Source organism: Physcomitrium patens, chromosome 18 (genome assembly GCF_059467195.1).
Source record: "Physcomitrium patens ecotype Gransden chromosome 18, ASM5946719v1, whole genome shotgun sequence".
Taxonomy (NCBI): domain Eukaryota; kingdom Viridiplantae; phylum Streptophyta; class Bryopsida; order Funariales; family Funariaceae; genus Physcomitrium; species Physcomitrium patens.
This window is the reverse complement of record NC_143427.1, coordinates 1,822,972-1,849,254: the sequence shown is the minus strand read 5'-3', so window position 1 is coordinate 1,849,254 and position 26,283 is coordinate 1,822,972. Positions and strand designations below refer to the sequence as shown.

Below are 26,283 nucleotides of genomic sequence, written 5' to 3'. Positions count from 1 at the left end.
CTAAGCATAAAAAACTACACTAACAATGTGTAACTGTGCTGAAGTTATTAGAAAATATCTCATTTTTTCTGTTCGTCGTCATCTTTTCCGTATGGCAATTTCATCAATAATACAGAATTTATCTGAAAGTTGTTACTTCTTTTCTTTTATCTAAACACTTCTTATTCGCAGATTGAAGAGCTTCGAGCATCACTCTCTGACAAGGAGTACCAGGTGATAACTGAGTGTGTAACACAGAATATGGCCGAAGTACCAGATTTACCTCCTACTCTGTATGAAAATGAATCCTTGGAGGGTGGAGCTCCAGAGTTAGCAGGAGAAGATGCTAATGGGGCAGATGTTGTCACTGAGGATTTAGAATCAGAGGACAATGAAGGTCACGGAAGGAGGAGCTCGCCAATTGAGAAACCGTACACAACTATCAAAGTTGGTGTGGGGATTGATCTGGTTGAGCTCCGTTTATTTATTGGCGGCGCTAGAGATGCATCTCTCGCAACTGTCCAGGTTAGATGTGAAAGGAGACCGTAGTAAAAAAAATAGCGTTTGCCTATGGTTTTTATTTCAATGTGTGATTTGATATGGGCATTAAGACGAACGTTGTGTTGTTTATATGTTTGGCCATTTGGTTCATCAGCTGAAATGTCATGTGGAACTTGTAGGTAATTGGCGCATGGGTTTCATACAAAGGAAATAACGTTGAAGAATCAGTTTTCATGGCATCTCTGGAAAGGCTTAGTCTCAAAGATGAACGTGAAGGAACCGATCCGGAAATGCAGTATATGATTGGGCATGCCGATGATCAGGCACCAAGCTCTTTAGGGGATGACCTTCATCACTTTCGAAGAAACAGGGAAAACAAAACTGAAGATGAGACTGCAGCTGGATCCTCCAACACATCGCCTGGGTGGGGGTACGACCTTTTCATATTGTGTCTTCGTAGTAAACGACTTCCAAACGTATTTGTTCGTCTGTTGAAAGTTTCCTTTGCATTCTTGTTCATTGTTTTTAATCCAATATGTACTTCTACGTGCATTAGAGTTTGAATTTGCAACATTGAATTTGTATCTTCTTAATAGATCCCCAATACTGTTACTAGGCAGATTTTGAATAACAGCAGAAATTCTTCGACGTATGTAACTGGGTTGTATACTTCTACTGCTTATTCTATCGTAAACCCAGAAGTTGCCATATCAATCCACTTTCTTGCTCATCTGCCTTAGTCTAGATAAAAAGAAAGTCAAATGTCTTTGTTTCTGTATCTTGAAATACGAGGAGTAATGTCGTCGATTAATGACACAGGCTAAGGTTTGTTTGCTGCGGTTCCTGATTTATATGTGAGGAACCTTTCTTGCATGATCACACAACATTATGGTTTTTTTAACTGCTCATTATAATTGCTTGCTTTTGTGTGTACATTCAAATGTATTGATGTAGCACATTTCTTGAGTAAATTTATATATTTGTGTTAGTCTGATATCTTATAACCAATGAATTTGCTCTTTGTAGATCTGGTTTGACGATGCTTGTAGTCGATGCGAAATTATGTCCAACAAAACAAGAAATTTTTCTTCGCATTCAGCGTCCTCGGGTAGTGGTTGCCTTTGATTTCCTGTTGGCGGTTGGCGAGTTCTTCGTCCCATCAATGCACACGATGCTGGCCGAGAAGGGAGAAGAGGATCCTCTGGACATGAAGAATGGGATTTTCCTGAATGATCATGTATTTAAGCAGAAAGTGCGGGAAGTTCGAATTTCACCGAAGAAGCCTTTAGTTGCTGATTACGAAGGTATTCAAGAATATACCTACGATGGCCAAGGAAATACACTACGATTATTGAACCGACACGATGAAGATCTAGCTATGGTTTCTCCAGAGACGTTAATCTTTGTCGGTGATGGAAAAAGATTAGTATTTAGGAATGTGATCGTTCAGGTATGTTCTTTCTTTTTCGTAAAAACTCTTTTGCAACATGTATTGCTGTATTCTGGTTGCGCTTTGAGCCTCAGCACCTTTTTCTAAGTACTGGTTCTGTCTTAAGGAAAGATGATGGTGGTGTGGAATAGGAACATCGAGGTTAAGAAATTTGAAGACAAGCTATTCATTCTAAACATATTATTTGTGGCAGAATGGCGTCTGCTTGGATTCATCGCTTTATCTAGGCAGCAACAGTAGTTATTCAGCATCTCGGAATGATGGAGTATTTTTGGAAGGACCTCCCGAGGAGTTCGATTCATCCAGCATTGGGTCATCCCATTTAGCGGATAGAAAGGACATAGAAGAGGTTAACAAACTACCTGTGGAGATTGTTTTTGACTTACAGGTATTTCTTGCCAAGGACATTCTACGTTATCACGCTTTTCTTGCTCTTGCCTTTCTAAGAAGATACTTTGCAGTAGCCTGAAATTGAACCATTATTGATGGAGTTTGTTTAACTCAATAAGAAAGGCAATATATATCTAGCTAATCTAAATTCAATGTTGTTATCCATAAAATCATTCCCATGTTATCGATCGACCCATGGGTTCTGAGGTCTTACTTATAGATGATAATTGCTGCTACCTTGGGGATATAGATAGGTGCCCAGCTTGAGTAAAGCCTATGTTCTTTTACAAAGGTCTGCTTCTAGTTGACATGCATAATATTAAGCAGGAATAATCGTTAGATGATATGCTTCATAGTTTTGATATAACCATTTAAATATATGTTCCTCACGATATTAAACTACAGTTTAGGTGATTTTCTCTGCCTACTATTAATAAAATATTCTGGATATGTGTCAGGCTATTGGTCCGGAGCTCACTCTTTATGATAGTACTAATCGATCATCTGAAGTTCCGGTTCTTTCGGAGAGCTACCTTCGTGCCACGATGAATGTTTTTGCCAGGTAATGTGCATGCAGCCGATTAAATAAGATTTAACAGATCGTTAAGCTGCAATTAATGTTCACCATGCCTGGTCCATTGACCTACTTTTTCAAGCATAAGCATGTAATTCTCAGCGGTTTAATCCAACGCGTTAATGAAGCTCCCCACTTTTGGTGGTAAACACATCCGTGCATTTGGATGTTTCTGTATGGAATTACGTTTGGACTACTTATGGGGTGGTGGTCGTTACGCTGGTAGTCTGTGTTTCAGTTTTCTTAGTATTTAAAAGCCAAAAACTTTGTTAGCCATTTGTTTGTTACATAACTGTGGTGAAGTCGTACTCAGTTTTTTCTTGGTCATGCTTTATTTTTTTCTACTGTGTCTGATGTGAGGATCTTTGGAGTATAATTGCATTGCAGTAAATTTTTTTCATTTGGTCATTGTAGATTTTCAACGAAGGGAGATGATATGGAGCTTTCAGCAAACGTGAATGGTTTCACAGTGGAGTCAACAAGTGGCGTTAGGGTCTTGGAGCCTTTTGATGCTCAAGTGGCTTATTCCTTGATGACTGGGACTCAAAACATCCGTCTTGGCACGACAGATATCAATACGAACTTCTCCTTCAGCATTCTGCAGCTCATTTTACTCCTGCAGGATGATTTCATGTCGATCATGCGTATCACATCTGAACAGGTTACGATACAATGCTCAGAGTTCGAGAAAATATGGGTACATGATGGTAAGACTAACTCCCTATTGTGTACCTTATTAACAGTAACCATGTGAACTTATGCACCTTGGTGACAAGTTGTTGGTGGACCACATAATGAATTATCACTCTTTTGCATATTATTTTTTGATAAAGCAGAGTGCAAGTTCTGATTTTATTTTTTATATGATGGTTGTATATAAGATACATATCTTAATATACGAGATTTGTGTGTCGTAGACTCTGAAATCGCAGCGGGTGGATTACACCTAGCTTTCTGGCACCCTCGACCACCACCTGGATTTGCAGTGCTTGGTGATTGTGTAACACCTATGTAAGTCTATCATTTAAAGTTTATACATATTTATTTTGAATTCATTTGTGGATCCTATGCACTTCCTATGAGCAAAATAATTGCAATGAATACAACTTGTTTTTGTGGTGTAGGAATAAACCTCCAGCAAAGGCCGTACTGACAGTGAATATGGCTCTAGTACACGGGAAGAGACCTTTGGGATTCAAACGTGTATGGTCATCAATCGAATTTGCACACGAAGTTTCCCAGAAGACTCCCATAGGTGGGAGAGCCATACATTTAAATGATAGTAGTAAAGTAGAAATGGGCAATCCTATGCTTTGCATACCTGATGCTGAAGTGCGAGGGGAACAAGGCTGTTGTATCTGGTTGCCAATTCCACCAGAAGGCTATGTTGCTCTAGGTTGTGTGGTTTGGAAAGGACAGGACGAACCCCCTAAATCAGCAGCCCTGTGCATTTTAGCTGCACTTACATCCCCATGTTCAATGCGAGATTGCATCAATGTTCTGGGAAGTCGTGAGTAAGTTTCATTTCTTCTAGTAATGGAGGAACCCTCAACATGTCCGTATTAGTTAGACATGGTTTGCGATATTTTTTAATTTGGTTAATATTTGCAAAGGTAAATCCTTTTGATTGAACATCTTGAGCTCTTTGTATCATGTTCCTGTTGTTGAATTGCCTGGATTTGATACTATGCTGCTTTTTCCATTTTTTAAGGTGCCACCATTTATGATTCCAGATCTTTTCTTTTCTTTTCTGATATCCTCATTTTATGTCATATTACAGGACTTCTGGTTCAGGTGCACAAGAGCAATGGGCATTTTGGCGGGCAGATAGCTCAATTGGCACTTTCTTCTTGCAAAATGATCGAAAAGAATCGATTCAACCCCAGGCTTATGACCTTCGCCTTTCTACCTCAAATTATGAATTTACTACCCTGCAAGAGACAGCTCCAAGCTCGGCTAAACCACAAATGAGACTACCTCATACATTGTCATCCATCGGTAAGACATTGAATCAAACAATTATGTGTGCTGTGCTGCAAAACCACATCACATCCCAAGAACTTTTCTCATGCTTTTACTTTCCCTTGTGAATTTGTCTGTTGAGGTTAGAATCCTTCGTAAATCGATCTCTCAAGGGACAGTCTAACTAAATTTGTTATACCAACCGCGGAGGGTCTCATATAAAGTGGAAATTGTTAATGTGTAACGATCGTTGGTTGGTGTACTGTCCCTCAGGCGTCTAGAGTGCGTTGGGTTGTCGACATACTTTGACTTTGGATCCGTAATGTCTTTTCAGGCGAAGAGGCAGCGGACACCGCCGGGATATTAACAGCAGTGATCTCATCGGGTAGGATATTCGAGAATGTGGGAACGTTCAAATTAATATGGTGGGACAAGGGTAGTGGATCTACTGATGGTATCTCCATATGGCGACCAAATGTGCCATCCGGGTGTGCCATGCTGGGAGACCTGGCCGTGAAAGGGTAATTTTCTAATCACTGGTATCATGTAAGTTATGTTATGTATCGTTTCAGAACATCCTTCAGCTGCTGAGAGCTGAATTGTTTTTTTATTCTATATGTTGTATGCAGATATGATCCACCAGTCACTGGTCTTGTTCTCCGTGACACAGAAGAAGGGGGACTTTTTAGCAAACCGGAACGTTTCCAAGAACTGGCTCGCATCTCCAAACAAAGGCATGTGAACGGTGTTTACTTCTGGAATCCGGTTCCTCCTCCAGGATATTCCGCAATTGGATGCATAGCTGGCAAGAGCTCCCGCCCTGATAAAGATGTCATGAGGAGCATCCGTTGTGTGCGGAATGACCTTGTCAGTCATGCTAATTTTTCAGAATCCAGTCCCTGGTCCACAAAGTATTTGAAGTCGGGACAACAACCAATGAGTATTTGGCTCGTAGAGAATGAAGTAAGTGTGCACGAAGCACTTTTCATCTAGTTAATCTTGGTTCAGTAGTGGCTTTAATTGCTACACTTCAAAAGTCATGTACGCATTCTGAATCCACGCTCAATATTTTAGCTGCATTTTTTGTTTAGGTAATATAACATTTTTAAGCTGATCGTATCAGAAATTTATAATGTGAATTTGTTGCAGGCACAGACTTTTTTAGTTAAGCCTGGAAGCTACGGTAGCCCTTCTCCACAAGGTGCACTTGGGTTGATAGCTTTGCGAAGGCAAGCAGAGCCTGACAACTTGGCTGTAACTGTGGAAATCAAGAGCGTCTCTGCTAAATTTTACGATGACTTTGGCGGATTCGTACGTTCAAATCTTCATTATTCTGACAGCATAATGTTTCAGTGGTGACATAGAAAACATATTCTGTGTTATCCGTCGGCGCAAAATTTTGATTTCAAATTCATCACTTCGTTACTGATAAATTTATAATGAATGCCTATTTTGGTCTACTATATAGAACTAAAACTGCTTTTTTCTTTTTTCTGTTCTCTTCTTTTATAAAATAAAATTACAGATCCTTTAACGTGCTCTCTAACACTGCCACTTGCGTCTGTCATGCCTTTGTTGGTCTGAATTCAGATGACACCGCTACTTGACGTGTCAATTACCAGTTTACTAACAAGCTTGCACGGTCGCATGGAGGCATTTTGCTCAGAAGTCATTTTTTCATTGACAGTCACTACGTACAACACTAAGTTTGATCTTTGGGAGCCTCTCATTGAAACTTGTGATGCGATTGTCAGGTTTGTGTTTGCATGCATGTGTTAAATATCTTACTAATTATTGTTTCAACTGTGAATATTGTTGCAGTTTGAATTTCAGATGCTCCATCACTTGACACAATTCTAGGAGCTCAGGCATAGCAATGTAATGTATGTAGTAAAAGCTCACGAAGCTGATTAGTCCAACTTCAAAAAATAGACCGATAATTGAATGGACTTTTTGTGTTGGATGGTCCAGATATAAACAGGACAGCGACCCGCAAGCTCGAGATCAACCCAAAATTTCAAGAGTTCGTATCGAAATTCCAAGAGCTCGACCTGAAATTTCTACTGACTTCAATGTAAATATTTCTGTCGCAAATGCAAACATGTTGTTGGAAGCTTATTCCAGTTGGATGCACCTGAGCAATTCTGAAGCGTGGGCGAAAAAACGAGAAATTCAGGTCATTCTTCAAATCACTTTAATCTGAGGAAGGCAAATTATGTGTTGTCCTTTTTATCTGCTTGTGTCTGTTGGTTCATTACGGAATATTCTGTTTTGAGGCATTTTATGGTTCGCGAATGTCGATTCGTATTTTTGTTGGAAGCTATCTTTGAAATATGGGAACAAATCCTTGTTTGCAGCAGGATGTTTGTTTTTAACTCTCATCTGTTCAATAAGCTGATAATTCCTGACATTTTGCAGGATGATATTGCAAAATCGCAGAATTCGAGTCGAAGATTTTTTAAATTAATTAGTGATGGACCTTTGGACCGTAAAGGCAATAAGAGTTCTTATATATTGGCACACAACGAGATAGGAGAGCAACTCTGGCTGAGGACTGTCGAGAGAAGTGGCAAATATCAAGTTTTGTCTTTACCTCCGAATGGGACCTCCATCGTTAAGTTGCCAGATACTTACTCCAGTAAAGACTCTATCGATAGGGAATTGGTGCGCGGACTCTCTGGAAAATTCGTGGCAATCAGGATCAGTGATGCTGAGGTGAAAATTCCTGTTGCACTGATTCCTTGATCAACTACTTACTATGAAGTTCAATAATTGCATTCTTGAGTATCTCGTATCCAAAACAGTCCATCAAACACTTATAGTTGTCCCAAATGTTAGCTGCAAAGTAAATCGATGACGTAATTCAGTTGCCAATAGCAGAGTTGTGCATTTTATTCTGATTAGTACTTGGTCACAGTTACCGCATGCTCAAGGTATTGGAGGAAGGGAATACATGGCAGCGATCCGTGTAGTGCCCGTAAATTTAGCATCCAATAACAGGCGGCTGCAGTTTCAGAGTGCTCGAACTAGGTGTGTGAATCCTAGTGCGAAGAGCAGCACTGACCAAGTGCGCGTCATTTGGGATGAAGTTTTTGTATTCGAAGTCCAATCAGGGGTATGTGTGCTGCACGTACTCTTCAGCCTCCAATCTGGGATAGTAGTGTAGATCATTTGAGGAGTTGAAGCCCTACGTACATAATGCACCTTTGATTTTATACTTTTATCTCTATATCTTTCTTCTAAAGACTAACCATATAGGCCACTTTCCTCATTCAGAGCGTTTATTACCCATTGAAAGTCTCTTTTCAATCATGGTGATGTATCTGCACTTAAAGTTGAAGTGAATTCGTTACGCAGGAAGTAAATCGTGCCCAGATTGTCGTTACTGACCTCGCCAGAGGTACGTCTATAATGGATATTTTTTTATCTGTCCGTTTGTGCGATCTGTTGTTTGAAAATTATGGGGGTGCTAACGAACTTGGACATTGTTACAATTGTTCAGCATAGCTAGTGTATTCCTATGCTAGTAGTTATATCATACATCTCACTTGCAGGATCACCTATTGGATATTGCTCGTTGGAGCTTAGTGAAAAAGGAACTTACGGAGTGAAAAAGATTAAGAGTGACTTTGCTTGTTTGTCCTCATTCCCGCTAAGATCTGAAACTTTGTATCCGCCTGAAAGAGATCAGGTAAATTCAGAACCTGTAGAAGTACATTCAATATTCTTCTGATATTTTAGAGGTATTAGTGTTGAAGTTATATTCGAGTGCTCTACCTTTTTTCTGTTTGCTGTGTTTGTTATTGAGATTTAAGCTCTGCACATAATGTGCAAATGCTTCAAGCTTGCAACCCCTGCTACTGAAATAATGAGGAGTATCTACTATTGTAGGGATAACTGTCAGGAAATTCTTATTTCCACCATTATAAGAATGGTTCATTTCAGAAGTGGCCGTTCTTCCGGATTCCGGACATTTCTGATTGATTTGTGATTTGACATGCAAACTGCAGGAGGAGGCTGGTTTGCTGGGTGAAGATGGTGAATCTCTTGTTGAAAAAGAACATCAAGGGCGCATTAATTTGGCAATTCATATATTTTCCGCGTATAGAGACGAAGGCGATATTGAAGACTCTGAGGATACTGACTCTCTGCAAGACGAAAACTTGCAGATGTTCGGCACAATAGAAGTTTCTGCTACTAAAAATGGACCCTGGTCTTCTCTAAGACTAAATTATGGACTTGGTCCAGCACCCTGGCACTTAGGGAAGGACCATTTTGCTAGTGAAATGGTTGTCAATGATGGAGTGAAGCATCTTTTTGTTAGAAGTCTAGTGACAATTAGGAATGAAACAAAATATCAACTTGAAGCTCGTCTATGCCCGGATTTTCTTGTGGATCAAGAAACGGATGCGAACATTTTGGACGCCAACAATTCTGAGAGTTCTCTTGAGGAAGAACTCTTTGAAAATCAGAGAATTCAGCCAGGGAAAGGATGGGGTCCTCCGACGATGCCCGCATACCCAGGCCAGTGGTGCACACGCGACCTTTCTAGATCCTTTAAGGTAAACGTCTGGCCAAGAACTTTGCTCTTTTGTCCACCGTTTCTTTTCCATATTTTACATCTAAATTTCCTATTACCAGCCTTTGCGAGGTAGACAATTAAATCAATACCTTAAGAATATCATCCAGTCATGCGTAGAAGTGTGTATTCGGCCTCTAACATGCTTATCACATCAAAAGCTTTGTCTAAATTAGTCTTACCAATAGACCACCTCATATTGATGTGTATTGTACGCAGTGTAGTAGTCAATTCTACACGCACTGAATCTTTCACCTTTTCAAAAATAGTGTTCCTTTTTTTCTTTTTTCTTTTTTCTTTTTTCTTTCTTCTTCTTTTCTTTTTTTTTTCTTTCTTTCTTCTTCTTCTTTTCTTTTTTTTTTCTTTTTTTTTTTCTTTTTTTTTTTTTTATTTTTTTTTTTTTTTTGGTGTGGTTTTTTTTGAGTGAGCTAGAACGACCTGGCAGTACTATGGGCTCAGCCTGTAACATGTGATGTGCAGGATTTAACTCAACTCTCACTTCCGGATGGTTGGGTTTGGATATCCGATTGGCGACTTGACAGAACTGGTAAGGTTGACCACGATGGATGGGGATATGCGAGTGATTTTCACGCGTTCAAGGGTTGGCCACCAATTGGTAATTTTGAAAAAGGCACCATGTTAGTGAGACGCCGCAGGTGGATTCGTACAAAGCTACGGAAGGATGGTACCAAGAATATGGTGATCTCGCTTGGCACCTTAGAGCCTCACTGTTCTGTGGCCTGCCCTATTGGAAGTCTACGACCAGGCGGATCAGATTATGTTGTTCAGGTAGGATTCTACTAGCTGGATATATATTTGCTTATGGCATCTTGTTATTGAATTGTTCCGAGACTCACCCTTACGCTGTCGTCCTGTCTCGCTGCAGGTGAAACCTCGAGTTGGATCAGTAAACAATGGCGTGGCGTATAATTGGAGTTCAGTTACATCATATAAAGATAAACTTGAGCTGAGTATAGCCAGGAAACCTACAAAAGAGCTCCGTATACGTGGGCTTCAAAACACTGAGGAACTTTTACACTGCTCAGTTTTAGCGAGCAGCAGCAGCATGGATAAGACAGATGTTTGGCTTTGTGTTGAGTGTAAAGCAATTGAGGTGGGAAAAACCAGTCAACTGGATCCTATTGAGGATTGGCGTTTAATCATCTCCGCTCCGTTAGAGCTTGTCAACTTCCTACCCGTAGCATGCTCGTATACGGTTTCAGAAAAGTACAATGGAAAGGGACTTGTGCCAATACAAAGTGGATCGGTTAAGCCTGGGGAATCGGAGGCTATTTTTCATGCTGACTTGCGTAATTCTCTTTATCTGAAGTGGATACCAGAGGGTAGCTGGGTGCCTAAGGAAGTAAGAATTCGCATGTCATGCTATTTAAATCTTTTGACAAATTGACTGTATGTACGTAGTATTTCTCTGCCGATGTTTCTCGTCTTTTCTTTAAAGTCGTCAAATCTTACATCTTTGGTTGGTAATGGACGTTTAAGTTTCCTAAATTGGTTACCCTTCCTAAATGCCATGCTGGATCTGTGCATGCGTGTTGTGTAGGACGACGTATTAATCTCACAGCCAGGAAAAGATCCAGCGAAGAGAGTATTTGTGACAGATGGAGGGAGGTAAATCTTCTGGTTGAAGATTGAATTGCTCTCTGTGAACGAGTTATTGTTTTGTTGGGCCAAGCATGCTTCATTTTAATGAACTTTTGCAGTACCTTTTATGGATGAGTTGGCCCTTACTAAAAGCTTGGAAAGTGTTTTGGTTATGGTTGCTGCAGGGATTTAGCTATTCATATGCAATACGACAGTGGGATCAGGGATATATCTGCAAAAGTTATTCAATTTCATGTTCCATGCTGGCTAGATAGTATTGGTTGTCCTTCTCTGAAATACAGCCTAGTTGGAAACCATTATCACGGGCGAAGGTCGAGCGAGAAAAGTTGGCTTACCAGGAAGTCCTTGGAGGAGATTGTTGAAGAGGATACGCACCGACATCCAATTATGCTTTCCAACTATGATTGCACGACTATGGGACTAGCAGTAGCTCTGTCTGGATCTGAATGCACTCAGTTTGGCCCTGTTGCATCCTTGGACGCTCTAGCCGATCCTGTAAATTTTCACTTCTCCATTTTTTGAAAGATTGGATCAGATTGCTTTGATTGGAAATATTTAATAAGGGTCATGACATTTGGAAACTGGCCCTAATGAAATCAACTCCTTGAAATGGGTCCTCAGGAGTTTTAGCTGGAACTAATATCCAAAGTTTTAGTATTTATATCCGTCATACACCTATTTCAAGTGAAGTAGAGGGAATTTCTTCTTCATCTGAACTTGAGCAGGCATTGGGGAATTCTTCATTTTCTTCAGGATGAATTATTACTGACGTTAACTAAGCTGATTTTCTTTTAACTCCGCTGGATTTGGGACGTTTATTGAAGGTTTTCTTATGATACATTAAACATATCAAGTCATTAACGTGATATATTTTCGTTTGTTTCATTTTGTGCAGAACGGGAGTGTGGATCTCCTAGTTTTTGATGGTGAACATTCACACTTTAAATTCCTCGTTACGACAACATCGCATCCACACGGCTTTGCACAAACGCAGGTACCTTGTGGTTTAATTGTGTAAGAATAATTATTTTCAATATTTTTCTTTGATGCTAAGAACTTATTCTATTGATGAAATGGTGGAGTAGGTGGTCCGTTTGCGTCCATATACGTTGTTCACAAATCAACTTGGGGCACCTCTTGAGCTGAGGCAAGCGGGTGGGGACGAATCAAAGACCCTACATTCTTGGGATTGGCAAACCGCATTTTCATTTCAAGCAATCCAGGATCCCCTTCAGTTGCAGGTAGATGGATGGACATTAACTCCACAAAAATGTGTCATCAAAATTTGTAGCACTATTTAGCATAAACCCTTGCGTGACGTAACAGCAACTATCATGTGTGCCCCATGGATTATCATACGAAAGCTTCATTATGAAAATCTACACGTTTTCGGTCTGTGTGCAATTGTGGAAAAGCAACAAATGGTTACAACCAAGTGTAAACCTCACAAACATATTTGCGCATTGCGCCTTTTCAATGTAGAAACATTATTGGTGTTTCTCGTGTGATGGGCCTAAAACAAACGACTCATGACTTCATTGAAGCGGCGGAGCCAAAACTTAAGATTTTGAACCATAACTGAAATCTGGGAGTATTACGCTGTAGAATATTATTTGGAGTTGAGTTTGATGTGAAACAGTTGAGAAATTTAGCTCTTAAGAAAATCTTTGATCTTTTTCATTTTCAGATACGACTGAAAGGATCAGACTGGTCATTCCCATTTGCCATCGATGATAAAGAGATTATGGACATTAGTGTTCGTCATGGAAATGGAGGAAGACAATCAGTTCGACTTGATGTCCGAGGGCATGATGCTGGATCTCAATTTTTGGCTGTTTTTCAGCTAGGTTCATCTCGCGGTCCTTACAGGTATGTGTTTGATGTGTCTTTTGCTGTGTTTTGTGCTGCTTTGTTTTTGTTTCTTGAGTGTTATTCTACCGAGTCGTCCACGAAAATCGTAATCGATGATGAATTCCTGAATCTTCACTCTGGAGCAGGTATCTATCTTAGCCCATATTTATATATATATATATATATATAGAAAGAGAGAGAGAGAGAGAGAGAGAGAGAGAGAGAGAGAGATCACATTTAAACTGTTTGTAATCGTGTTCCAAAATGAGGTTGACGCACTGACTTGTTTGTTTTGCAGGGTTGAAAATAGAACAAGTCAGATGCGACTCAAATTTCGTCAGTTAGGTCTAGATGAAAGTGCCTGGAGGAGCGTAAGACCACATTCGTCGGCCACCTTTGCGTGGGAGGATCTCCAAGGTGAAAAGGTCTTGGAAGTAAGCCAAGAAGGAAGTGATGCCTCCCAAATTGTTAGGATAGATCTTGACAAATTGGGTGATCACCCTCTTTTTAACGGCAACGCGTTTGTCTCTTTCAATATTTGCGTTCGGGTATGGAAATCTTGACCTCTTGTATATTTGTACATAGCAATGTTCCAAGATATGAATGGATTGTTTCTGCACTTCTATAAGTATTATATTTTAATTTGTTAATTTGAAATAGATCACTATAAGTCTAATAGAGTTATTTTATTGCATTACATGTATAATGAATGTTGCTAATGCAGTGTTTCAAATAAATGCTTAGGTTCCGGATGCTTAAATTGCTAATAACTTCCCAGTAATAGACCTGAGATAAAAAGAAATGCAGCTGTGTGTTATGTTCTTCTTGTTGGTTATATCCTCTATCCGTCTACCTCTTGTTTTTATTTTGACAAAGTCTTTTTTATTTTTAGATTGTGGAGTCTTCAGAAGCCAAAGTAGTAAAGTTCTTTGATTCAGAAATAGGGACCCAAGAGTATGAAAGCGCTGATAACAGTGAAATCGAACAACTGCTTCCAACTCATGGTGCTACGGAATCCATACAAGATGACCAAGAAAGGTGCTATGATGCTCCATCACAAACAGAGATTGCCTTGGGTATTGGCAAATTTGGTCTATCAATTGTTGACCAGCAACCTCGGGAGTTGGTTTTCCTTAGTATGGAGAAAGTGGACATTGTCTTTGCATCTGGACTAGGCGACAACGTCAGTAGGTAAGTGCAACGAGAATGGTCCTGTCTTTTCCTCAGGCTAAACTTTAAAAACTTAATCTCATACCGAATCGAACAAACTAAACAAAGAACTCGAATGAAGTTTTCAAACTCTCTTTCTCTACTGCTAGGTCTTTTCGTAAATCATATGCCATGATTGTAGACGGATGGAGGATATACATCTTAATTCAAGCTTTTTGAAATGGTGTAGGTTTACAGTAAAGGTGGGCTACATGCAAATAGATAATCAACTTCCTCTTACACCCATGCCTGTATTACTAGCTCCTGAGCTCCATGAAGAGGACTTTGTTATCAAGGCCATTGCATCTATGAAGGTAGAGACTAATGAAGCGATCCAAGTTTATCCATACCTTGGGTTGAAGGTATGTTACGCTTTTGGACTCATCATGTTGATTGTATATCAATATTCAATGCTGTGGTCAGGCAAGAGCTGCATATTTCAGAAATCTGCTAGTAGGCATGTTCTGTTTTGTTTACATGCCATTTTTCATCAATGCAACCGCGATCTTAGCTATGTTAGCTTGAGTGACATGTTAATTAAAGGTCTTTCAGGATGCTCTTGCACGTGAGGTGAACTATATATTGAAGCGAACCAATTGATTGCAGTTAACTGGAAGCGCATGGCGTATCAATATACACGAAGCATTAATTTGGGCATTTTTGGAGATGTTTAACAATTTGCATCTTGATCGTCTCTCATCGGACTCGCAAGTTGTCCAAGTGGATCCAGAAATACGCATTGAGTATGACTTTATTTCCCTCGCTTTTCTTTTCACGGATTACAGAAGGAACGTAAGAGATTAGGAGGAACGTAATTGTGTATAATTTGTAGGAACTTTTTGTAATCTTAATCGCAGTGTCACTTCAACAGAAGGTACTAATTTAGCTCTAGTGAATTGTGGTTAATTTCAGGACGTTGGACATGGCTGAGGTGCGATTGAAGATTTCAGTATACACAAGCCCTGATCAGCGGCCTCGAGGAAAGCTTGGTATCTGGGGTCCTGCATTTACCACGCTAGGCAACATTTCCAAAATGCCGGTCAGCATACCCACCACTATGTCTTAAATTGATTCTTCTTGGAGCTAGTGTTATATTGGTGTGTTGTGTGAGATCATTCTGACAACTTTAATATCAAAAACTCATACTTGAATGTTCAAGTGGTCCTGCAAAATGTGAGAGTGAATTATATGGTAAACTTAATAGTAGGTGAAAAGATATCCCCGATGATTCCGATCCACAGAACTTTCACAATTAGTATCTTTTCGACCTTTGATTCTAGTGGTGGAGACACCAATCCAATGTGTTGTCTGACATATCTTTGCCAGAACTGACCTAGTCCGATCGTACTTGTTTACAGATTAATTTCCGCCCTGTATTTCGAGAAAATCGACGTATGCGGAATAGCCAAGTGGTAACTCAAATTCTAAATCGCGTTACACTGGATCTTATTCACCAACCAATTCAGCTTCTGTTAGGCATGGACGTTCTTGGCATGACAAGTTCTACACTTGAGACAATAAGTCGAGGAGCCGCAAGTTTATCAAAAGATGATGACTTCATGCGAATCAGGGCTAATCAGGTCAGCTCATAGATTCATAACAATTCTTCATTTCAAATTTCAATTGCGCAGTTATGAGTTTACGTTTTAGACATGAATATTATTCCTTGGTGCCTACAAACCTCAAATATCATCTTTTCAGTTCTATTTACCCGTTCACTCAAGATACCACTTGTCTCATCTTAGAGAACTTCTTATGATTTGTCCAGGAGACCGCTAGGAGAATAAAAGGGGTGAAAGATGGCGTGGTCCAAGGAACTGCATCTTTTGCTCGAGGTGTGGGCTATGGTGTGAAAGGAATGCTAACAAAGCCCATCGATGGTGCTCATGATAGAGGAGCTGTTGGCTGCATTCAAGGTGTCTTCAAGGCTTTGGTTGGGATTGTTGCGGAACCCCTAAGTGGTTGTCTGGACTTCATGGCTTTAAGTGTTAGCGGCATAGATACAAGCTGCACAAATTGCTTTGAAGTTTTCGACAAGAACCAGAAAGTTGAACGCCGTCGTCTTCCTCGTGCCATTAAGGGAGATGGCGTTCTTACTCGTTATAATTCCAATGCTGCCCAAGGACTGGTATCACATGCTGCACTTTTTCCCTTTTATCTACAAGTTAGATGTTTTTACATACATAATAAGTACCAAACCCCCTTCATGTATTAGAATATGCTGAAATCTTTTCTACTTCAATCTGTAACTTTCTTAAACAAAGAAGAGGGTGGAAGAAGTCATATGTTGAACACTAGAAGAGCACGCAAGTAGATTGAGCTACTTGACACTTGTAGAACAACTCATATCCTAATTCATTGTTTTAGAAATAACTCGCTTTTACAATGCTGGGTGAACTTTTACACCCCTCTAACTGCGTAACAATATTATATTCAGATTTAGAGTTTAGCGTTTACAACGCTTTTATAAATTGAGAATTCAACAACAATTAACTTGAAGACCTTGAAGAGAGGAAAGGCGTATGTAAACGTGAAATAGTACAAGAAATTTCACTTAGGTTTCTAACCACCTTTAGTTCCTGAGTGGTATGGACTCTTAAAGTTTTGGTTCGAGCAGTGAAAACGTCCGAGCAGTAAACCCTGAAGTTGATCGCTATAAGCTACTAGCATGATCTTCACGTCTTCCAGCTGTGACCATGTCCGCGAGGTTCCTGAAGAGTTTCCTTAACGTGATGGTTCAAAATAGGTTAAAGTTACTATGCTTCTGATTGCAGGCCATTTTACAGCTTGCACAAAGCGGCGGCATAACTGGAAGAAGGGACGTGTTCAAGCATGCAGCGATTTATGCTTTCTCGGATTTCTACCAAGACCATTTCCATTTACCCAAAAACTGTATTCTCATGTTAACAAATCGAAGAGTTTTAATGCTACAGGTGAGTAATTTTAGTCTTGTAGTTCTAGCATGAGATGACACATGAAAAGCTTGATATTGTAGTTGGTAATTTCAATAAAACATTAAGAAAATAAATGCACAAAGAACCTCCAAGAGTGTTGCCTTTAAAGATCTGGACTCGTGTAATTAACTGATTCCTTGCGCTGAGGTGTATGAAAGAATTTAGCCGTGCAGGTTTAGTGGTAATTATCACAGCAAATCCTTCTTTGCAATGCATCCTGTTCGTGACGGGATTGTGCAATCTCAGACGTGGTTTTAAATATTTCATAACAGAGTCCGCCATCACATGCACGAGAGAGAAGCAAGGAGCTGACAGATCCTTGTACAGTACAGTGGGAAATTCAATGGAATAATTTGCTGGCCATGGAAGCGGCAAATGATCAGAATCAGGCGGAGCCAACACAAGTCTTCCTTTACCCGAGAAACTCCACAAAGCAATTCGCTTATGTTGTATCGTGCAAGCATCCATGTAATTCAGATACTCCTCAAGCCACTCAAATCTGCAGAGCAGTTCAACAGCAATGGCGAGCATTTTGCCCAACTCCCGAGGATCCAACGAAGGCTAAGGTAGGCAGTGACTTTTTAGCACGAGATTATTTTGCTTCACAATTTGTGGTTATTTGATAACTACGAAAATTCCCATTAATCTTATCAACCACACGAATAAGTTACTAGTTTGGTGTACTTTCCTTGCTGAACTCAATTTTGATTGCTCACAGTAAATTTCACCAAATAAACACGTAAGGAATACAATGCCTGCAGGTCCCCACTTTCCTTGCTTCTGATGAAACCCTTTTGTGAATGATTGCTTTCTTCGAAGTTTCAGCTGTAGTGCATTATTCTCAGATCCGAGCTAAGCACTCAATGTTCAACTTCAACGACTGTTCCACAACGTATCCTATTTTTAGAACTAACGTAATGTTGGTATTTGCATTCAATTACTGTAATTAAAGAAATGATGTATGATATATGTTACAGAAGTCTAGAAGGTTACGAAGGCGACACAAGTTGAGACCATTATGGGAAAGTGGCAAGAATAGCAGGAACAGCCAGGCAAGTTCTAGCCGATCATACGTTGAGCATTCTGATACCTCTGGATCTTCTCGACAACAATGGGATACCCAACTTGCTTCAACAACAGGGGATGAAGGGTTTCGGTTTGAAGTCTCTTTAGGAAACCTCTTATGGAGTTATAACAAGAAATCCAACGGTTCTTGTCTGGTATGAAATACCTCTCATTATACTTCTCACTTCCTAGAAAGTGGATCGATTTGTGTCCCTAATCTGGCCGGTTTGCTGCAGAAGGCACTTTTGAGATCTCATGAGTAGTGCATTGTATTACAGGGGTTCACAGTGGCTGATAATATCTCGTTTTGGCGTCCCGATCCACCACCTGGGTAAATACTTCTGACTATCTCATTTTTTAAACCTGATAAACCACCAAAACAACTGGTATTCGTTGTGTGACGTTGGAAGTTTCTATAAGGTTTCAAAGTGTTGGACTGAATATCTTGTTTAAGTCAGTCTCGAGTTATGTTTTCGGTTGGCTAATTTCAGACTAAAGCAATTCAAACTTTCAAGTCCTAAGGAATTGCTTGTGAAGTTGGTGAATACTAAGTCCTCGCTAATCTTCAAACCAATCTATATTGTAGATACGTATCTGTTGGAGATGTTGCATTCACTGGAGACTATCCGGACAACCAAACTGTAATTGTCTACAGAAACGACGAGGACAAATTTGAGAAACCTTTGGGTTTCAATTTGGTACCAACTTATTTCTCTTGATGATTTAAGAAAGATCTCTTGTCCGTAATCTGCCTTGACATTTCACAGACAATTGATAGCTACCTCTTGTGTACATCTTACTGATACTTAGGCTATTATTTCTCAAGAGTTTTGAGTCTCTTTGGTGTTTTATATGGCTCCGTTCAATCCTGAAAACCATGGGTAAAATGGAGCCAAAAAAATTGAAGCATCTGAATAATTTTTACAGGTGTGGAGAAATTGGAAAGACGGATCAGGGAGTCCAATTTCTATATGGATGCCAATTGCTCCAGACGGCTATTTGGCCGTAGGATGCGTGGTGTGTGCTGACTATGAAGAACCCCAGCTGGACGTTGTATGGTGTGTACACAGTGACTTGACTGAAGACACTATCTTGGAGGATCCGGCGATCTGGAAGGCCCCAAGTGAAGCTCCTTGGCATTGTTATGTATACACTGTGGCTAGTGAAGTGCGAACTTTCATAGCACTACGACAGGAGAAGAATGAGAATACGCCCAATCCTAGAAAAGTAATTGACCAGATACAGTTTTACTAGTGACGTTCGACTATTTGTTCTCTCTATTCTTTGGTTTGAAGCCCCATCTGCAGTACCCTCGAGGAAGTGCCATTGTAAACATGTTCTTGTTTATGGTGTTGGAATGTTGTGAAAACATTTATTTATTTATTTATTTATTTATTTATTTATTTATATTATTTATATTATTTATTTACAATTTATTAACATTCATGAATGTAAAAATTAAACATATATGAAGATTACTCTAAAGTGATTTAAATGATTGTATATATATATATATATATAGATATACACACACACACATATAATTCAGTTCTTGTTTTGTCTTTCATATGTGTATGGATTCTTTATAATTATTCTTTTTCATTTTTTTCAGCATAAATTTTTTTCATGATGATGGAATATACAAATTCATGAAAACTAGAAAAATACAACCATTGGTGATACTTTCATACGGATCAGCTGAAAATCATGAACACAGACTGCAATCAGAGAATAGATTTTACGAGGCAAGACGTCAATATGCTTGGACTAAAGTAGTGGCAATGATAATAAATTTTGGACTTATGAGTTCAATTTTAACCAATGATAACCTCTTGTTCAGAAAAATACATTTATAAAAACTTTAAAAAATGAAAATTTTAATCCAAAGTTGACAGAAAAACAAACAAACAAACAAAAACAAAACAAAGCAAACCACACTAAACCAAACCAAACTAAAATTTAAAGACAATAAAATATTACACTGCAATTCAACTGATATAGTAAATTTCATGCAATAATTTTATTTAAATTTACTAATAAATGAATTACATTGGTTGTGTTTTTTACCACGTATGAGCATACAAAATCATTCAAGTCCTCCAAAAGTTTTTATAGACAAGTACGAACATTTCTGAACCTCTAGAACTTTCTTTTATCTCTCAATTTCACAGAAAAGGTCTCATTGACATTGAATTTTATAATACAAATGAGGAGCAAGATTAAGTGATTGAACTTCACCCTTGCCAAGATAAACTATGAAGCAATCCATGGTGTTGTCATTTTTCAAGCTGCGAATCATTTCATAATGTTTGCAACCACTTTTGAAATCAAATAAGATTGTGTGTGTGTGTGTGTGTATGTATGTATGTATGTATGTATATATCAATCTATTTCTTTTATTTAATTCCTTATTGTCAACTTCTTGCATAAATGACACACTGGTAAATATAATTATATTACATTATAAATAGATTAGATGAATTAAATAGATTGGTGAAATGAATATTATGTATGTGGAATCAATTGTTGTAGCAAAAAATAATTGTATTGAATAACTTCTGAATGGATTAAAAAGAATAATAATAATAATAATAATAATAATAACAACAAAATTAACACAATTTAAAGTATTTTTTATTTCGACATGAAATGAGGCTAGTAATATGAATATTCCTTCCATTCATTTAATTCCAAGATTGTAAATCTAACCTAATGAATATTTGGTTCATAATTCCCAATATCAATCATTTTAGTTAGCTTTCATATAAAACTATATATATATATATATATATATATATACATAACTGAAAATAGTAGAATAAGAAGTTGAAAAGATGGAAAATTCATACATTTCATAAAAATTAGCATAAAGGTCAATTAGTTTTAATCATTTGTTAAATAACAGTTTAACTTGTACTATTTACATTTAGATATGGGCATACAAACATTCAGACACACACTCTCTGCAATGAAGAAGTATACTAAATTATTGACAAAGAAAATCAATCTACAATACTATGTAAAGTCTTTTATACATATATAAATATACATATAGATAGAATTACCAAATCAATTTGTACTTCATTTAATATTTATTGTGCATGGTCCTAAATTTTACCTTGAATTATCGCCAGACGGTTTAGTGACAGTTTTGATGCAATAATAGAAACTACCCTCACTTCAACTATTTATCTCATGGTCCAATATGATTTTCACGTTCCATCACGTATTTAAACCTTATTTCCACATGTGATAAGTATGAAATTATTATTTGCCTTTGCTCCCTATAGTTTTGGTGCCATGGCAGGGGGAAACATGCCCGGTTCTACCAGGGCCATCATGTCCGGGTATATACTGAGTAACAGGGTATCAACCGAAGGGTTAATAAGGCGAAACCCTAGTTGGTCCAGGAGCGCCGCGATGGAGGGAGGGAGGAGGGTCTCCTTGAAGAGGTTCAGGGCGTACGAGAAGCCCCTTTTCCGTTTCGCTTCGTTTCCTTTCCTTTCCTTGCTTCGCAGCGTGATTACGCGCAGGTTGAAGTGTTCCAGGATTACGCTTCCATGGCGACCCCGACGGAGTCAGTGCAGTGCTTTGGCAGGAAGAAAACGGCTGTGGCTGTGACCTACTGCAAGAAGGGCAGGGGTTTGATCAAAATCAATGGCTGCCCTATCGAGCTTGTGGAGCCCGAGATTCTCAGATACAAGGCCTTCGAGCCAGTGCTGCTCTTAGGCAGGCAGAAGTTCGCCGGCGTGGACATGCGCATCCGCGTCAAGGGTGGAGGTCACACCTCACAAATTTACGCCATCAGGCAGAGCATTGCTAAGGCTCTAGTAGCGTACTTCCAGAAGTACGTCGACGAGCAGTCGAAGAAGGAGATTAAGGATGTGCTTTTGAGGTACGACAGGACTTTGCTTGTTGCTGACCCCCGTCGCTGCGAGCCCAAGAAGTTCGGAGGTCGTGGTGCCCGTTCTCGGTTCCAGAAGTCTTACCGTTAAGCACCGAAGCGATTGGAGTTGTTGGGGTGGTGGTGGAGATGCTGTACACGATATATCTTTTCTGACAGGGGAGATCCTTAGGGTTTTTGGTTTGGGTGACCTAAAATTTAGGTTTGTGAATCTTAGATTGTGTGGATTCCTCCACCTGCGGTAATGCTTTGAAACGTCTGATATAATACACAAAACAGAGCTTCACTAATTTTTTGATTATACCTAAAGTCAGATTGAAGCGCTTCCTCTTTTATCTAATCTGCATGTTGTGATTCCTTGAATTCTTCAATGTGTTACGAAGTCATTTTTATATTGTCGCTAGGGTGCCTGTCTTGTTTATGATTTTCCCCTTGATGTCGTTTCAAAACTTCAAGGTCTGGATTGACTGCTTTATCAAGTGTTTTACGCTAACACTAAGTCGGGCCTAATTAGGTCAACATGGTCACATGCTACATTGGATACAATAATCTGTTGTTCACAGGTGTCAATTGAACACTCTTCATGGGGTCTATTAGATCATTCTGGATACATTATCCTTACCAAACTGTATTTCTATGTTGCTGAGGTATTCTCCTAAGTAGGGTATTCTCCTTTTTGGCCCAAAGCGTTTGAACAGAGACTTATCGCTTCTTGCTGAAATGATTGAACGGGGGTAATATTAACTCGGACACTCTGTAACTGCATCTCAACAGAAAGTAGGGTTTCACTTTTATTTCCTGACACTCAAACTGTCTTGTAAGTAGTCCTGTTCCTCCGCATTTGGATTATTGTCTTTTTTCAATCTTAACATTCCTAGGAGGCATGCCTGTATTTCGTGTCGGCCGATTGCTGTCATCCTTTGTCTCATTTCCTGAGCCCCTAGTTCTCCTCGTGGGTCCCGTAGCTTCATGCGGTTCCTCATGCTGTCGTGGTTGACACGTTTTCCTGAGCACGCTGGTATGCATGTGGACGTATCTTCACTTCAGAGTTGTTCACCAGTGGTTGCCCTGCACCTGTTCCCTTGGTTGATGACAACGAAGAACTGTACCTTCACTCAATTGAGGTCTAAAATGCTGGAAATTCCTCAGATGTGAATTTTGATATCCTTCTGATTTTGGAATGCTACACATGGCGACACTAATTCCTATGATTTTGTAATGTTTCGATCAAACGGTGAGTAGTAGTACTACCGATGATTGTTCTCATTTGCATATAAGTAACACGGGTGTAAGATTACACAGTGCAGCTTGATTTGTTGCCGATATCGAATTAAATGCGGAGGAGTTGCCAGGTCAAAGTTAACGAAAGACTCAATTAAGCAGGAACAAACCTCAGATATAAATGAAGTTGAACAGCACTTTGTTTCTGACGCAACGAACAATGAAAATATGCTAAACCTCACGTCACAACATTTATCGATCTTCTTGTCGTCCTGTGGCATAAAGACGTTGGAGGAATCTCGGATTTTAATTTTATATGAACCCAGGATTTGGTTCTTTGAGTGCATGTGAGGCACTTCACCGATTGAAAGCTCATCTTATCATTGAATAACTGAATTTGTTTCTATAGTAAAGAACCATCAGTGTTGAACACGGTGGACACAGATGGGTTTGATGAAGCAATTCTTTATTCAAACTTTGATCTTGACTGTCACCACAGACAACTACATTGCCACCACTTTCCTCGCATGCTGAGTTGTGAGCAGACGAAGCAAACAAAAAACTTCGGGCGGGTCCTAGTCCTTTCCACGTGTCCTCTCACACTTGTTATTGGAGCGCTCATGGCGGAAGACCACTGATGTGCAGCTCCCGCAGTCTTCAAATTTCATCTTCTGTGAACCTAAGGCAAGTACTAGATTGCAGATCAGTTTGTAAATGTTCTCGAGTAGCTGGTCAAAGTGGTTTAGTTGAAGAAATCGTTTAGATTCAACGACGTCTGGAGGGGAGAGGAGCTGAAGCTGGTTGAAGATGGAAAGTAGGATCAATGATTCTAAAAGGAAGAGAGTGGTAGTGGTCGGGGGCAGCATCGCAGGGTTGTGTTGCGCGCATTCACTGCTCCGATCGGAATGGCTGGAGGTCCTTGTCTTCGAGAGGGCACGCTCTGTCACGGCTGCTGGAGCTGGCCTCGGCGTGGGCCCTCGCGCTTGCGATGCGCTTCGAAGTTGGGGATTAGGGGATGCACTTGAATCGTCGTCCCTGCCGCTTTCAATGGAAGAGGTCCGTCTTCGGATCTCTCATTGTCTCTTGATAATTATCTCTAACTCTCTCTCTTGCTGCAATTTCGGTTGGTGATGGGTTGTTGGAAAGTGCAAGGTAATTTAACCTGAGCAGTATCAGCTGAGTGGGTGCAGAATAGAGCGCTTGACAGCAAGAGAAATGATCCTGTTGTAATCAAAGACGAAACCTACGATCACCGAGCTGTGCATTGGAGTGACCTACATCGTCTCATACACGATGCGCTACCTGCGGGCATTGTTAGATGGAGCCACGAGGTCGTCTCGTTTGCGGAGCTTCGAGAAGCCAATGGAGAGCCCCGTGTGCGAGTCAAAGTGTCCAAATTAGGAGGTGCAGAGAATGAAAGCAACGTGGAAGAGATTGATGCTGATTTCATGGTTTCTGCCGATGGATCCATGTCACAGACCCGGGAAAAATTTATACCGAATGAAAGCAGAAGGTAAATGGGGGGTCATCAACCGTATCTTTATTACCATGTTTTTTAGGGTTCAATTTTATTGTAAAATGCTCAACACTTAAATCCTATGTATCACACAAAGAGAAGGATCATCATTGTCCATTGCACTACAATTCCGTCATTCCTTGACATTGATTTGGTAGCTTCGATTCGTACAAACAATAGGTACTCTGGGTACTGTGCATGGAGAGGTGTCTTGGAGACATCTTCCGAACATGCCCAAGAAGTGGCAGAGACTGTTAAGAAGGCGTATCCTGACCTTGGAAAGTGCCTCTACTTCGACATTGCCGAGGGTACACACGCAGGATTGTATGAGCTACTGAAGAAAAGGTTGAACTGGTTATGGTATATCAACCAGCCAGAGCCCCAATTGAAGGTATTGAATTTCTCATCTTATTTCTGACAGCTCATAAACATTTCAGCTTTTCTTTCCTGGAAGTGCAGCTTGTTTATACACAGCTTTGAAACATGGATTTTGGTGTCCAGGGCAAGTCAGTCACTTTGAAAGCTGATGAAAAAGCTATCAAGGAGCTCCACGAGCAAGCGCAGCGCACATGGCCACCCGAGCTGGCGAAGTTGATGCAATCAACCGCAAGTCCTTTCATAAATGCAATTTTTGATCGAGAGCCTCTAGGCCAGTTTGTATGGGGTCGTGTAGTATTGGTTGGAGAAGCTGCGCATCCGACAACCCCGCATGGCTTGCGTAGCACCAATATGTCTATCGATGACGCATTTGTGTTGGGAAACGCCATTGCAAAGTGGGGTCCCGATCAAATTGAGGTTGCGTTGGATGAGTACCAAGGAGAACGGGTTCCGGCCGCTACTAGAGAGGTTCTTTTCTCCCGACATCTGGGTAAACTGAAACAGGGACTTCTCATTCCTGGCATTGATTGGCTGCAAGCTGAGCAAAACCTGAAAGAACAATTGCTGCAAAAGAATGTGCATAGTTTCCAACCGAGTGAACTATAAACTGTGCAATGTATGTTGCCACACAATTAGCAGAGAGGCCAAGATGGTATGAGGCCAAGATGATATGCAGATAGAGCTCTTCTGAGCAAGTTCGTCAGAATCTAATCCGAGTCCAAGAGTGGGTGTCCAACAGACGAATAAAAGATATCATTGGATCCCCTGGCACAGAAAGTCATGTGATTGTAACGTATATGGGAAGCCACTGAGAATAATTTCATCTCCTTGTGGAAAAAAGTGCAACCAGTAAGTAAGAGGCACCTTTAAACTGTTAACTTGCTATTAGATTTGAACGTGAGTTCGATTTGTAATTTTGGAGCTGAATTGACTAAACAATGAGTTATCAAAGTTGAAAACACTACCAATGTTTATTACATAGGGGTTGATCTACCTTGCCATCAAAACCAATGCGTGTACATTCAATGGTAATTTGTCTCAGTTTGAAATAATGTGTTTTTAAAATCAAGCATGACACGTAATGTAATATGCGTTTACATGTGAATGAATTATATCTAAATTAACTG

General features: G+C 39.8%; 3 protein-coding genes across 10 annotated transcripts in view; all 3 read left to right on the top strand.

Annotated features, from left to right (window-relative positions):
* Positions 1–19,544, top strand: part of LOC112295539 (uncharacterized) — a 33,987-nt gene extending 14,443 nt beyond the window's left edge. For 6 of the 8 annotated variants that reach the window (XM_024547285.3, XM_024547290.3, XM_024547287.3 and 3 more), the window contains 39 exons: positions 172–504; positions 660–910; positions 1,507–1,930; positions 2,124–2,318; positions 2,779–2,882; positions 3,309–3,601; positions 3,812–3,905; positions 4,019–4,408; positions 4,675–4,892; positions 5,191–5,377; positions 5,486–5,819; positions 6,006–6,167; positions 6,447–6,610; positions 6,828–7,032; positions 7,275–7,571; positions 7,774–7,971; positions 8,214–8,256; positions 8,411–8,547; positions 8,867–9,418; positions 9,916–10,224; positions 10,322–10,798; positions 10,997–11,064; positions 11,223–11,553; positions 11,954–12,052; positions 12,144–12,299; positions 12,746–12,927; positions 13,208–13,457; positions 13,802–14,100; positions 14,309–14,480; positions 14,725–14,861; positions 15,031–15,157; positions 15,477–15,698; positions 15,887–16,246; positions 16,893–17,051; positions 17,345–17,638; positions 18,050–18,292; positions 18,416–18,468; positions 18,724–18,835; positions 19,065–19,544. In XM_024547285.3, the coding sequence (XP_024403053.1) occupies positions 172–504; positions 660–910; positions 1,507–1,930; positions 2,124–2,318; positions 2,779–2,882; positions 3,309–3,601; positions 3,812–3,905; positions 4,019–4,408; positions 4,675–4,892; positions 5,191–5,377; positions 5,486–5,819; positions 6,006–6,167; positions 6,447–6,610; positions 6,828–7,032; positions 7,275–7,571; positions 7,774–7,971; positions 8,214–8,256; positions 8,411–8,547; positions 8,867–9,418; positions 9,916–10,224; positions 10,322–10,798; positions 10,997–11,064; positions 11,223–11,553; positions 11,954–12,052; positions 12,144–12,299; positions 12,746–12,927; positions 13,208–13,457; positions 13,802–14,100; positions 14,309–14,480; positions 14,725–14,861; positions 15,031–15,157; positions 15,477–15,698; positions 15,887–16,246; positions 16,893–17,051; positions 17,345–17,638; positions 18,050–18,292; positions 18,416–18,468; positions 18,724–18,835; positions 19,065–19,391 (8,958 nt within the window). In that variant the 3' untranslated portion in view covers positions 19,392–19,544. Of the gene's footprint in view, positions 1–171; positions 505–659; positions 911–1,506; positions 1,931–2,123; positions 2,319–2,778; positions 2,883–3,308; positions 3,602–3,811; positions 3,906–4,018; positions 4,409–4,674; positions 4,893–5,190; positions 5,378–5,485; positions 5,820–6,005; positions 6,168–6,446; positions 6,611–6,827; positions 7,033–7,274; positions 7,572–7,773; positions 7,972–8,213; positions 8,257–8,410; positions 8,548–8,866; positions 9,419–9,915; positions 10,225–10,321; positions 10,799–10,996; positions 11,065–11,222; positions 11,554–11,953; positions 12,053–12,143; positions 12,300–12,745; positions 12,928–13,207; positions 13,458–13,801; positions 14,101–14,308; positions 14,481–14,724; positions 14,862–15,030; positions 15,158–15,476; positions 15,699–15,886; positions 16,247–16,892; positions 17,052–17,344; positions 17,639–18,049; positions 18,293–18,415; positions 18,469–18,723; positions 18,836–19,064 lie in introns of those variants that run through there. The other 2 variants (XM_024547288.3, XM_024547295.3) reach the window with 2 other exon arrangements.
* A 2,020-nt stretch (positions 19,545–21,564) lies between these two features.
* LOC112295541 (small ribosomal subunit protein uS9) lies at positions 21,565–22,342 on the top strand. Its single transcript, XM_024547297.3, has one exon. The coding sequence runs from the start codon at positions 21,698–21,700 to the stop codon at positions 22,130–22,132; it is 435 nt and encodes a 144-aa protein (XP_024403065.1). The 5' UTR covers positions 21,565–21,697; the 3' UTR covers positions 22,133–22,342.
* Positions 22,343–23,788: 1,446 nt separating this feature from the next.
* On the top strand, positions 23,789–26,117 carry LOC112295540 (uncharacterized). The gene is made up of 4 exons (XM_024547296.3): positions 23,789–24,318; positions 24,453–24,775; positions 24,959–25,169; positions 25,280–26,117. Exons 1-4 carry the CDS (start codon positions 24,070–24,072, stop codon positions 25,760–25,762), a joined length of 1,266 nt encoding a protein of 421 aa, XP_024403064.1. The 5' UTR covers positions 23,789–24,069; the 3' UTR covers positions 25,763–26,117.
* The last annotated feature ends 166 nt before the right edge of the window (positions 26,118–26,283 follow it).

What these genes read in the sequence shown, in the direction of transcription:
- LOC112295541 (XM_024547297.3), top strand. Translation starts at nt 21,698, where the DNA reads ATGGCGACCCCGACGGAGTCAGTGCAGTGCTTTGGCAGGAAGAAAACG.
- LOC112295540 (XM_024547296.3), top strand. Translation starts at nt 24,070, where the DNA reads ATGGAAAGTAGGATCAATGATTCTAAAAGGAAGAGAGTGGTAGTGGTC. An exon ending in TGCCGCTTTCAATGGAAGAG is followed by an intron (nt 24,319 to 24,452) that starts GTCCGTCTTCGG and finishes GAGTGGGTGCAG; the next exon opens with AATAGAGCGCTTGACAGCAA. An exon ending in AGCCAGAGCCCCAATTGAAG is followed by an intron (nt 25,170 to 25,279) that starts GTATTGAATTTC and finishes TTTGGTGTCCAG; the next exon opens with GGCAAGTCAGTCACTTTGAA.